This window comes from Oncorhynchus mykiss, chromosome 21, assembly GCF_013265735.2.
Source record: "Oncorhynchus mykiss isolate Arlee chromosome 21, USDA_OmykA_1.1, whole genome shotgun sequence".
Taxonomy (NCBI): domain Eukaryota; kingdom Metazoa; phylum Chordata; class Actinopteri; order Salmoniformes; family Salmonidae; genus Oncorhynchus; species Oncorhynchus mykiss.
The window spans coordinates 55,514,638-55,527,846 of NC_048585.1; the positions used below are offsets into that span (position 1 = coordinate 55,514,638).

A 13,209-nucleotide genomic window follows, 5' to 3' on the forward strand; every position below is an offset into this window, starting at 1 on the left:
ACCCCTAACCCTAAACTTAATCCTAACCCTAACCATTAACCTTAATCCTAACCCTAAACCTAACTGTAATCCCTAACCTAAATCCTAACCATAATTGTAACCCTTACCCCATATTTTACCCATCCCATATTTTGTGGGGATGGGCAAAATGTCCGCAATTGTCCGAATGATCCATGTTTAGCTATGCTTGTGAGAGATTCTTGTTCCCTACAAGGATAGTTTAGCAAAAAAAACACAAACACACAGAACTGGACTGGACTGAAACAAAATGAATGAGTGATAGAGTGTAGCACTAGTAAAGTGACAGAAACAAACACGGGCAAGGTGAAAGAAAGATGTCATGTCTTTCTGAGAGAGATTGAGAGGGAGAAAAAGAGAGAGGGGGAGAACACAGAGGGATGAAGAGGGTCCTAAATGAAGAGGGATGGAGAGGGAGAAAAAGAGAGAGGGGGAGAACACAGAGAGAGGAACAGATGAAGAGTGTGAAAGGGATGGAGAGGGTCCTAAATAAAGAGGGATGAAGAGGGTCCTAAATATAGAGGGATGAAGAGGGTCCTAAATACAGAGGGATGAAGAGAGTGTGAAAGGGAATGAGATACAGTCCCTCTTGCTGCTGGTGAGTCTCTGATCCACCTCTACGCAGACGACACCATTCTGTATACTTCTGGCCCTTCTTTGGACACTGTGTTAACAACCCTCCAGACGAGCTTCAATGCCATACAACTCTCCTTCCGTGGCCTCCAACTGCTCTTAAATACAAATAAAACTAAATGCATGCTCTTCAACCGATCGCTGCTGTCACGATCGTCGTAAGGAGCGGACCAAAATGCAGCGTGGTATGTGTTCATGATGGTTTTTTAATTAAAGAAAGCACTGAACACTGAATACAAACTATACAAAACAATAAACGAATAACGACCGTGTAGCTATAATGAGAACTGTGCTGACACAAACAACAAACATAGACAATCACCCACAACCCACAATGACAAAACAGGCTACCTAAATACGGCTACCAATTAGAGACAACGACTAACACCTGCATCTGATTGAGAACCATATCAGGCCAAACACAGAAACAGACAAACTAGACATCCAACATAGAATGCCCACTCAGATCACACCCTGACCAAACAAAACATAGAAACACAAAGCAAACTATGGTCAGGGTGTGACAGCTGCCTGCACCTGCCCGCCTGTCCAACATCACTACTCTGGACTTAGAATATGTGGACAACTACAAATACCTGTTTCTGAACTTTGACAAAACGCTCAGCTGGTGTCCCTGGCTATGTCCAACCCTGTTGCCATAGTGATAGATGTTACGTGCCATCTGTTTGTTTGACTAAGATAATAACTTCATGAGAATGTCTACTCCTTTTTGCATACCCCTATTTGGAAACAAAGAATATGAAAAACAAATTCAAATCAATGGGTATCAGTTTAAGATGTATATAGGGCCAAGCAACGGAGATAGACACAGAAGGAGAGAGAGATCTGGAGAGAGCAAGATAGACGGAGCGAGACAGAGTTTCCTACAAACAACAGGTTAGGCCATGTTTAAAATGTATAATATTTTTAGCATTAATGTAGAGAAATGAATGTAACCCAGTTTTTTTTCAATCATTCTGGTTACATTTCAGATGTAATTGGTACCTTTTGAAATCTCTTGGAACACAACTCTAAACTGAGTGTAGGAGTCTCTGATCACATCTTTAGCCATATTTCCTTTGAATTTCACACTGATGGAAACTTCTTTGTACCTCATCCTCCTAATCTCAGGTCAGTTAGATGTGAGTGTGTTTGTACGTGTGTGTGTGACACGTGTGTGTGTGTGACACGTGTGTGTTTGCTTGCACAATTTGGTGTACCACGTGTAAAGATGCATAGATGATTGTGGTTGCTGGATAAAATGTCTGTCATGAATCATTATTCTCTTCGCAGGGTTCTACACACCTTCCTCGTGTCTTATTTGTCAGTATCACGTCATAAACATAGAAAAGACCTGGACTGATGCCCAGAGTTACTGCAGAGAGAAATACACTGACCTGGCTACAGTAGATGACATGGAGGACCTGAACAGGCTGATTACCAGTGCCAATGACTATAAATTCTGGTACTGGATTGGACTGAAGAAGGGAGACTCAATGAAGTGGCACTGGTCTCTGGCAGACAGACGTTTCTACAGAGAGGGGGAGACTGAGTTCAGAAACTGGGACACTGGGACACCCCAAAATGGCAACTGTGTTTTTATGAGTACAGCTGGGTTGTGGAACAACGCCTCCTGTGATGACCAGCATCACTTCATCTGTTATGATGGTGAGTGTTTACATACTAATGATGAAGCCTGTTCTAAGTGCTGGGGCTGCCATTGAGTTGAAACATAGACTCATGATAGCTTTAATAAATCCTCTTACGTATTGTGGTTCCTGTACAGGAACCAAAGTCAGCGGAAATTTCAGAGCGCCACTCGTAGTACTCGATAAAACTCAAACTTTCATTAAAACACACATGCAAGGTACTCAATTAAAGCTACACTCGTTGTGAATCTAGCCAACATGTCAGATTTGTAAAATGCTTTTCGGCGAAAGCATGAGAAGCTATTATCTGATAGCATGCACCCCTCAAAATACCTGAACGAGACCTAAACAAAAGATTTTGCGGTAGCCGGCGCTACACAAAACACAGAAATAAAATATAAAACATTCATTACCTTTGACGAGCTTCTTTGTTGGCACTCCTATATGTCCCATAAACATCACAATTGGGTATTTTTCCCGATTAAATCCGTCAAAGTATGCCCAAAATGTCCATTTATGAAGGCCGTCTGATCCAAGGAAAATTCAACTTTACAAGACGCAACGACACTTTTTAAAATTAAAAAAGTTGCCTATAAACTTTTACAAATCACTTCAAACTACTTTTGTAAACCAACTTTAGGTATTAATAAACGCTAATAATCGATCAAATTGATCACGGGGCGATCTGTATTCGATAACAGCAAGTCTTGAAATCATCGTCCATTTTTTTCACTTTCATAATTTCCTGGGTGCACCCCAAGACAGGAAGTGCCTATACATCATCCCACCAAGGATAAACTTGCAATGAAATGCCAGTATTGGCGACATCGGGTGGAAGCTGTAGGCGTTGTAAACGGAACTCATCTATTTTCTATCGCCTTAGACAATTCAAAGACTGGCGGATTAATATTTATTTTGTGTTTTTGGTGAACAGTTTTCCCTGGGATTTTTACTCCTGAACACGTTCTGTTATAGCCACAGACATGATTTAACCAGTTTTAGAAACTTCAGAGTGTGTTCTATACACACATACTTATCATATGCATATACTATATTCCTGGAATGAGTAGCTGGACGTTGAAATGTTGCGCGATTTTTAACAGAAAGTTGCGAAAAGCTGCGAGAATTCGCATCATCCGTAACAGGTTTTAAGTTGTTAATCAGTTATTGATCTGTTATCAAATCAATCAGAACATTTACTATAGAGGATAATTAGATGATGTTTCATTGAATATTTGTATTGATTATTACATTTTGCTTTTGCAGGAAAACAAGGCACCAACCTAACATACGTCTTACTTCAGGAGAACAAGACCTGGATAGATGCTCAGAGTTACTGCAGACAGTATCACACAGACCTGGTCAGTGTGAGAAACCAGACTGAGAACACAGAGATAAATAAGAAGATAACACTGAGGGGACTTCCTGTGTGGATCGGTCTGTTTCTAGACTCCTGGAGATGGTCAGACCAGAGTGACTCCTCATTCAGAAACTGGTTGCCAGGATGGCTTTCAACAGAACAGACATACAACTGCACTCTGGTGCATTCTAATCCTTCTTCTTCAAATCACGCTAAAATGAGAAATTATCCCTCTGATGACACCTTTCCTTTCATCTGCTCCGGTAAGTTACCGTTTTCTCCTCCTGATCTACCTGATACTATGATGACAGGAGAACTCTAATGTTGCCCCCGTGATTCACTACTGTCATTGTGGGATTTTATTCTCTTCTTGGCATAGCTGTGGAGACCACAACGACTACAGCGACCACAACTATCCCCCTGCCCACGACCACGACAACCCCCCTGCCCACAACCACGACTACCCCCCTGCCCACGACCACGACTACCCCCATGCCCACGACCACGACTACCCCCCTGCCCACGACCACGACTACCCCCCTGCCCACGACCACGACTGCCCCCATGCCCACGACCACGACTACCCCCCTGCCCACGACCACGACTACCCTGATGCCCACGACCACAACTACCCCCCTGCCCACGACCACGACTAACCCGATGCCCACAACCATGACTACCCCGATGCCCACAACCACGACTACCTCCCTGCCTACGACTACCCCCTTGCCCACGACCACGACTACCCCCCTGCCCACGACCACGACTACCCCGATGCCCACGACCACGACTACTCCCCTGCCCACGACTACCCCCCTGCCCACGACAACGACTACCCCCCTGCCCACGACCACGACTACCCCCATGCCCACAACCATGACTATCCCCCTGCCCACAACCAAGACTACCCCCATGCCCACAACCATGACTACCCCCCTGCCCACGACCAAGAAAGCTCAACTGAAGAGACAGGTGGTGAGAGTGAAGATGACCCCAAAGGATCAAAATCTGAACCTCAGAGATCTTGCTGTTCAGGACGCCATCTTACAAGAGGTCAGTTTCCCCCTGTTCATGAAGAACCAACTCTTGTGGATGTTGTGGATGACCTCCTCTCTGGTCTGGGTCCTAGTCTGTTGTGAATGACCTCCTCTCTAATTTGGGTCTTAGTCTGGTGTGGATGATGTTTTATCCTGGCTGTGACCCCACTCTCCGAAGGTGTCTCAGGGAGAGTGGAATTAGCAAAAACACATTTCCAATTCACGCACTTGTACATGTGTGAAATTGTCACGCCTGCTCCTGCTCTTCCCCTCTGGCGCATGTGGGTCGCCAGTATCCCCAGCATTACGCACACCTGCCTTCCTCCGTCACGAGCAATCAGCGATTATTGGACTCACATGGACTTAATCACCTCTGTCATCTCCCCTATATCTGTCTGTTCCCCTGCTCTGTTCCCTGCTTCAGCATTGATTGTCGTCTGTCTTTGTGTACCAGTGTGCTGACGCTGTACCAGTCTTGTTCCATGTTTACTCCTAATTAAATGTTGACTCCCGGTACCTGCTTCCCGATTCCAGCGTCGGACTTTACAGAATGCTGAAACCCCCAAATGAAGCATCTCTGAGTGCTGGCTTTCTGGTTAGTGGTGGCGTCGTGTCCGGGGGCCGCCACCGATGGAACCGGGGGTGCCTAAGCCAGTTTGTCTGGCTGTCACGCCGAAGCTGGCTCTAGCGGTTCCTTGCCCCGGTTGGCTCGGAAGGCGCCAATCCCACGTCAGGCCTCAGTCGGATCGTCAGGTTTTTCACCCAACCGGCTCTTCAGGCTGGTACGCCTTCTCCGGATCATTGACTTCCCACACCTCAGCGGTATCGACAGGCCTTCCTGCCTCAGCCAGATTGTCAGGCTCCTATGCATCAGCCGGCTCACCAGACTCTCACGCCTCTGCCGGTTCGTCAGGATATCACACCCAGCCGGCTTGTACCGTGCCCGTGCCTCGGCCAGCCCGTCAGGCTCCCCCAGGCACTGTCACGTCTCCTCCCACTCTTACCTCCTGGCGCTCGAGGGCGCCAGGCTCCCCAGCATTACGCACTCCTGCCACCGTCATTACGCATACCTGCCTTTCCTCGTCAGGCGCATCAGCAATTATTGGACTCACCTGGACTTATGTCAACTCTGTCATTACCTCCCCTATACAGAGGGGCAAAACAATATTTAGTCAGCCACCAATTGTGCAAGTTCTCCCACTTAAAAAGATGAGAGAGGCCTGTAATTTCCATCATAGGTACACTTCAACTATGACAGATTTTTAATGAATTTATTTGCAAATTATGGTGGAAAATAAGTATTTGGTCAATAACAAAAGTTTATCTCAATACTTTGTTATATACCCTTTGTTGGCAATGACAGAGGTCAAATGTTTTCTGTAAGTCTTCACAAGGTTTTCACACACTATTGCTGGTATTTTGGCCCATTCCTCCATGCAGATCTCCTCTACTAGAGCAGTGATGTTTTGGGGCTGTTGCTGGGCAACACAGACTTTCAACTCCCTCCAAAGATTTTCTATGGGGTTGAGATCTGGAGATTGGCTAGGCCACTCCAGGACCTTGAAATGCTTCTTATGAAGCCCCTCCTTCGTTGCCCGGGCGGTGTGTTTGGGAACATTGTCATGTTGAAAGACCCAGCCACGTTTCATCTTCAATGCCCTTGCTGATGGAAGGAGGTTTTCACTCAAAATCTCACGATACACGGCCAAAATCTCACGATATGGATCGGTCGTCCTGGTCCCTTTGCAGAAAAACATTTCCTAATAATTGCTCCCACAGTTGATTTCTTCAAATCAAGCTGCTTACCTATTGCAGATTCAGTCTTCCCAGCCTGGTGCAGGTCTACAATTTTGTTTCTGGTGTCCTTTGATAGCTCTTTGGTCTTGGCCATAGTGGAGTTTGGAGTGTGATAATCCTTCTTCTTCAAATCACGCTAAAATGAGAAATTAGGTTGCGGACAGGTGTATTTTATACTGATAACAAGTTCAAACAGGTGCCATTAATACAGGTAACGAGTGGAGGACAGAGGAGCCTCTTAAAGAAGGAGTTACAGGTCTGTGAGAGCCAGAAATCTTGATTGTTTGTAGGTGACCAAATACTTATTTTCCACCATAATTTGCAAATAAATTAATAAAAAAAATCCTACAATGTGATTTTCTGGATTTTTTTTCTCATTTTGTCTGTCTTATTTGAAGTGTACCTATGATGAAAATTACATATCTCTCTCATCTTTTTAAGTGAGAGAACTTGCACAATTGGTGGCTGACTAAATACTTTTTTGCCCCACTGTATCTGTCTGTTCCCCTGCTCTGTTCCCTGCTTCAGCATTGATTTTCGTCTGTCTTTGTGTACCAGTGTGTTGACTCTGTTCCTGTCTTGTTCCATGTTTGTTCCTAATTAAATGTTGACTCCCGGTACCTGCTTCTCAACTCCAGCGTCGGTCCTTACAGAAACAGGACAAATATAAGCCTTATCTCCTCATAGAGTCAAAGGGTTAAAGTGAAGAACATCTCAGTATAGCAGGAATGAATAGTAGTTGTAGATCTTCACAATGACTATTACAAAGTGAAATATTGTGGGTCTCTGTATGAGTGTGTCTCTCCAGATAAGAGACAAGCTGAAGGAGCAGGGGTTACCTGCAGACACCAAAGTGACATGGAAAAAGCAGCCTGATGGGAAGGTCTTCCACAAGGAGGAAGAGGGGTCTCCCAAGAAAGAAGAGGAGGAGAAGAAGACGAAGAGGATGAAGAAGAGGATGATGACAAAAAGAGAACTCTAGTTATGTCACATGTTCTCCCTACATTTCTCATTTTATTAACATTAATTATCTGTACTGGTCTAGATTTTCTCAGTTTAAAACAGGTATTAATCTGAGATACAGTAATCATTTGATCATATATTTAATATTGTTTTACCATACATGATATTGTTTTATCATATATTAATATTGTTTTATAATAAATGTAATATTGTTTTATCATATATTAATATTGTTTTATAATAAATGTAATATTGTTTTATCATATATTAATATTGTTTTATAATAAATGTAATATTGTTTTATCATATATTAATATTGTTTTACAATAAATGTAATATTGTTTTATCATATATTAATATTGTTTTATAATAAATGTAATATTGTTTTATCATATATTAATATTGTTTTATCATATATTAATATTGTTTTATCATATATTAATATTGTTTTATCAAAGGATGTGATATTACATTACAAATCTTTAACATTGTTCATTGTTTGAATCTCTTTTGTTAGTTTATATATTAGAACCTAGTTTCAACTGTAGACTTGATGGTTCATTTGGAAAATGAATAAATAACATGATGTGTGATAGTGAGAGATGCTCTTTATCCTCAGTCATTATAGACAGAATTCAGACTTGAGATCTGATCACTGGAATTTCTGTAGATTGACATCAATGAATGATTCAGGTGAAAGTCCCAGTTGCAAGCACAGATCTCATGTCAGATTACCATCCTAACAGCTCTGTATTTCCTTACTGTAAATTAATTTAGATTTCAATAAATAATCTCTCATTTATCAACAAGGTTTTATATTAATTAAACTATACATTTTTTTTATGACCAAATAAGAGTGTATGAGTGTAGGGTGTGTTTGTTTTGTTACTCATTAAGACCCATCACAACCAGCAAACAAATGTCAGCTGTAACCATGATCTGCTGACCAATGGTTTGCATTTGGAAAAGACAGAAGCTTTGCATGAATTCACTCTAAATGTCAGAGGAGAAAGAGTGCAGAACACCCAATGACAGGTGAGAGGGAGTGGAGAATTGTAAAATGGAGCCGACACAGAGTTCTTGGGAAACTTTGCAGTATTTTTTATTTTTAATGTATTATTTCTTACATTTTTAGACAAGAAAATGTTATGTCTTACAGCCGGGAAGAACTATTGGATATCAGAGCGACTGTAACTCACCAGCACTACCAGCATTACGACCAGGAATACAACTTTTCCGAAGTGGATCCCTTGTTCGCACAACCCAGGGAAATTGAACTGATTCCAGAGACCGACCAAAAACAACACTGGCTAAGGAGTGTTACTCGGAGTGGTTTTTTAGTCCGACTTAGGAGACGACACACCACCCACCCCTTCCGAGTATATTACTCGCTAATGTTTAGTCCTTGCATAATAAAGTTGACGAGCTCAGGGCAAGAGTTTCCTTTCAGCGAGATATCAGAGATTGTAACATACTTTTTTCACGGAAACATGTCTCTCTCAGGATATACTGTCCGAGTCTGTCCAGCAATCTGGATTCTCAGTTCATCGCTCCGACAGATGAGGGCTCTGGGAGAGTAGTGCCAGGAAAATAACCTCTCACTCAAAGACAACAAAACAAAGGAGATAATCATGGATTTCAGGAAACAGCAGAGGGAGCACCCCCTATCCACATCGACTAGACCTCGGATTAACATCTGCTAAACAAGTGTAAGTGACCAATAAAAATGTGATTTGATTTGAGAGCACCAAATGACAGAGGAGAGGGAGTGCAGAATACTCAATGACAGAGGAGAGGGAGGGCAGAGCACCCAATGAAAGAGGAGAGGGAGGGCAGAGAACCCAATGACAGAGGGGAGGGAGGTCAGAGCACCCAATGAAAGAGGAGAGGGAGGGCAGAGAACCCAATGAAAGTGGGGAGGGAGGTCAGAGCACCCAATGACAGAAGAGAGGGAGGGCAGAGCACCCAATGACAGAGGGGAGGGAGGTCAGAGCACCTTGAATGACAGAAGAGAGGGAGGGCAGAGCACCCAATGACAGAGGGGAGGGAGGTCAGAGCACCCAATGAAAGACGAGAGAGAGAGGGCTGAACACCCAATGCTGGAGTAGTTTATGCTGATGTACACAATGAGTGGACAAAACAGTAAGACCACCTGTTGTTTCCATGACAGTTAACAGTCATTCACCAGTCACCAGATATCAATCCAATTGATGATGAGGGAAGAGATGGAATGAGTAATTTCGAGTACAGATCCATTACCAGCCAACTTGACCACAACTGTGGGAAGTATTGGTGTTGACTTGGACCATCGTCCTTCTGGAACTCTCTTGATACCTTGTATCACTCTCAATTCAGGCCTCACTGACCTGAACAATTCTTGAAATTACACAACCATTTGATTTTTAGGACTTGGGTCCTTTTCGGTACAATGAGGCAATTTCTGGGCAATATGTCTATCTAGAGGACTGGGTTATCTCCTTTGGATCAACAGAACCATCACATGAACATGTTCTGTATAGCCTCTAACTGTTTCCTTCCCTGGCTCTGTTCAACGCCTTTTCCAGTGGGATAAATGTCACATCACAGTTTTGTTTGTTTAGAGATGAATAACAAATTCAAGCAAATGAGGAGCAGTGTCATGTTTAAAAAGGGACAAACATGTGATGACAGACACACAGTAGGAGAGACAGAGAGACAGAAAGGGGAGAGAGTTGACTAGCGAGATAGAGATAGAGAGACAGAGCGAGAGTAAGAGAGTTTTCTTCAAACAACAGGTGAGGTTATTTGTGATTGTTGATATTTCATTTTTCATTGTAGAGAAATGTGTATAATATTTATAAGATACTTTTTAAATTCCTAGTTTTGAAGGTTCCAGTGTAGAATAATCCACCATGTGTTCCTACTCTCTGGAAACGTTATGTTGAGGTTTTTCATCCCTACCCACCTCCAATACTTTAGAAACATAACCTAACAATCACTGACTGTTCCTGTCTCTGAACAGGTGATAATACATAGAGGGTTATCTTCACCTGTCCTGTCAGGTCATATCAGTAAAGAAGGAGAGAGACAGTTTGTGTTGGTAAAGTGTTGCAACCTTGAAGTGCATTCATTTTAATCATATATCCTTTGAATTTCACAGTGATGGAAACGTTGTTGTATCTCACCCTGCTAATCTCAGGTCAGTTTACTGTGTGTGTGTCCCAGCAAACATGCCCACATTGGGCTGATACTTTCTTGCTAATCAGCTCCATATTATCCCATTGGCCCAGTGTTGCCCAGTGTTGGCAGCTCATATCTGGTGAGGACAGACTTCACTGTTCCTGCAATAAGCCCACTCTTTGGATCGGCTGTCCGTATTGGGCCCATTTGGTCCCTAAAATGAAGTTGATGACCACCTTATTGCATTTTATCAGTTAAATCTCTTTTGTATAGGTATTTTTACATCATTTTATTAGTACAAGTTAAATCAAATATTGCTAAAGTAATGAATAAACTGTAATATTTATGAGCCCTAATGTCTGTTAGGTGTTTTCACATATTTTGGGGTGGCAGGTGGCCTAGTGGGAATACCCACGCAGGGAATGTGCGGTCATGTATGATGGGTGTGTGTGATGATGGCTGCAGGTGTGTGTGTTTATGGATGTCGTTGGTGTGTGTGTGTTTGCACACCATGGTGTACTGTACAGTATGTTAACAGATCAATAGATAGTGTGGTTGGGGTTGAGAAGTTGCTGGAGAAAATATCCCTCATTAATCATTATTCTGTTAACAGGGTTCTACACACCTTCCTCATGCCTTCATCAGTATCACCTCATTAGCAACAATACGAACTGGACTGATGCCCAGAGTTACTGCAGAGCACATTACACTGATCTGGCTACAGTAGATGACATGGAGGACCTGAACAGTCCCAGCGCACCGGAGACACAGTGCGCAGAGCCGGCGCAGGATACCCTGGGCCAAAACAACACACCGGAGACCAAGCACGCTGAGCTGCCACAATCTGCCCTGGCTGGATGCCCACTCGCACGTGGCACTTGCAGAGGGCTGGCATACAGCGCACCGGGGTATGAGCGCGCCCTGGAGACACCGTGCGCTTTACCGCATAACACCTGACCAGTCCCACGCTGCTTCCGGTAAGCACAGGGTGTTGCCTCAGGTCTATAGCCTGACTCCGCCAATCTCCCTGTGTGCACCCCCCACATTTTTTGGCGGGGGCTGCCTCTTGTGCCTGTTTCGCTGACTTGCTTCATATCTCAGCCTCTCAGCTTTAGCTGCCTCCAGTTCCTCTTTCGGACAGCGATATTCCCCAGCCTGCCTCCAGGGTAATTTCCCGTCCAGGATTTCCTCCCAAGTCCACGAATCCTGAACCCTCTGCTCCTCCATACCACGCTGCTTGGTCCGCTTGTGGTGGGTAGTTCGGTAATGGTTGTCTGATGAAGAAGGATTGGACCAAAGCACAGCGTGGTAAGTTCTACTTGTGTGATGGTGGCTAACACATCTGATTGGTATTGCGTCTGTTCTTGTTTTTATGTTTCTTCTGTACATGTCATTTCCTGATCTCCAGTCAAACCACAAAGCAACTCTCAAAGCACTAAGAAATCCCCTTCAATTCCAATAGTGACATCATTTAGGTGATTTAGGGCCCTACGCATTGACCCCATGAGAACCTGCTCATCTCACTCCTACCTGCCTCTCAACCTCCCCATGTTCAGCAACAGACTTGTAAAAACCACAAACAAAGGGATGGAGAATTTGAGGCGATGCTATTGAAATAGCTTTTATAGTCATTCTTTACAACATAGTGTTTTTTTCAAAAGGAATTGAACGTAGAAAGTAGAACTTTCTCTCTCTCTATCTCTCCATATGCTTTGTTCTCCTTCAATCTGTATGCAAACTATTTTGACCTCAATGGAAGAGATCGTGGTAATAGAAACCTGACAGGACCTATTTTACATCAGACAGCGATGCTCACCACTAAAGGGACTGTTAGCCTAACAACAACAACAACAGACAGAGTTCAGGCTTTTTGTTATGTGTAGCAAAAGAGGCACACGGACACACACACACAGTCTTGTATTGCTATCCTTGTGGGGACCAAACAATTGATTCCCATCCAAAATCCTATTCTCCCTAAATATTAACAGTAACCCTAAACCTAATAATAACCTCTAAACTGAACCCCAAACACATAACCCTAAAACTATACCTAACCGTAACTTCTATCCCTAAACCTACCGTAACCCCTAACCCTAACATTAATCCTAACCCTAAACCTACCGTAATCCCTAACCCTAACCTTAATCCTAATCCTAAACCTACCGTAACCCCTAACCCTAACATTAATCCTAACCCTAACCCTAACCTTAATCCTAACCCTAAACCTACCGTAACCCCTAACCCTAACCTTAATTTTAACCCTAAAATTTACTGTAACCCCTAACCCTAATCCTAACCCTAACCTTAATCCTAACCCTAACTCCTAAACCTACCGTAACCCCTAACCCTAACCTTAATCCTAACCCTGACTCCTAAACCTACCGTAACCCCTAACCCTAACCTTAATCCTAACCCTAACCCTAACCTGAATCCTAACCCTAACTCGTAAACCTACCGTAACCCCTAACCCTAAACTTAATCCTAACCCTAACCATTAACCTTAATCCTAACCCTAAACCTAACTGTAATCCCTAACCTAAATCCTAACCATAATTGTAACCCTTACCCCATATTTTACCCATCCCATATTTTG

The 13,209-nt window shown here is 43.3% G+C and overlaps 1 protein-coding gene across 1 annotated transcript in view; it reads left to right on the forward strand.

The window, feature by feature from the left end:
- Nucleotides 1–1,931: 1,931 nt before the first annotated feature.
- The window catches only part of LOC118936467, a gene marked incomplete at its 5' end in the record, with an annotated part of 41,334 nt that continues 30,056 nt past the window's right edge, over nt 1,932–13,209 (forward strand). Inside the window, 5 exons of the mRNA XM_036956521.1 lie at nt 1,932–2,319; nt 3,567–3,923; nt 4,040–4,713; nt 7,303–7,475; nt 10,727–10,755. Of these exons, the coding sequence (XP_036812416.1) occupies nt 1,932–2,319; nt 3,567–3,923; nt 4,040–4,713; nt 7,303–7,475; nt 10,727–10,755 (1,621 nt within the window). The remainder of the gene's footprint in view (nt 2,320–3,566; nt 3,924–4,039; nt 4,714–7,302; nt 7,476–10,726; nt 10,756–13,209) is intronic.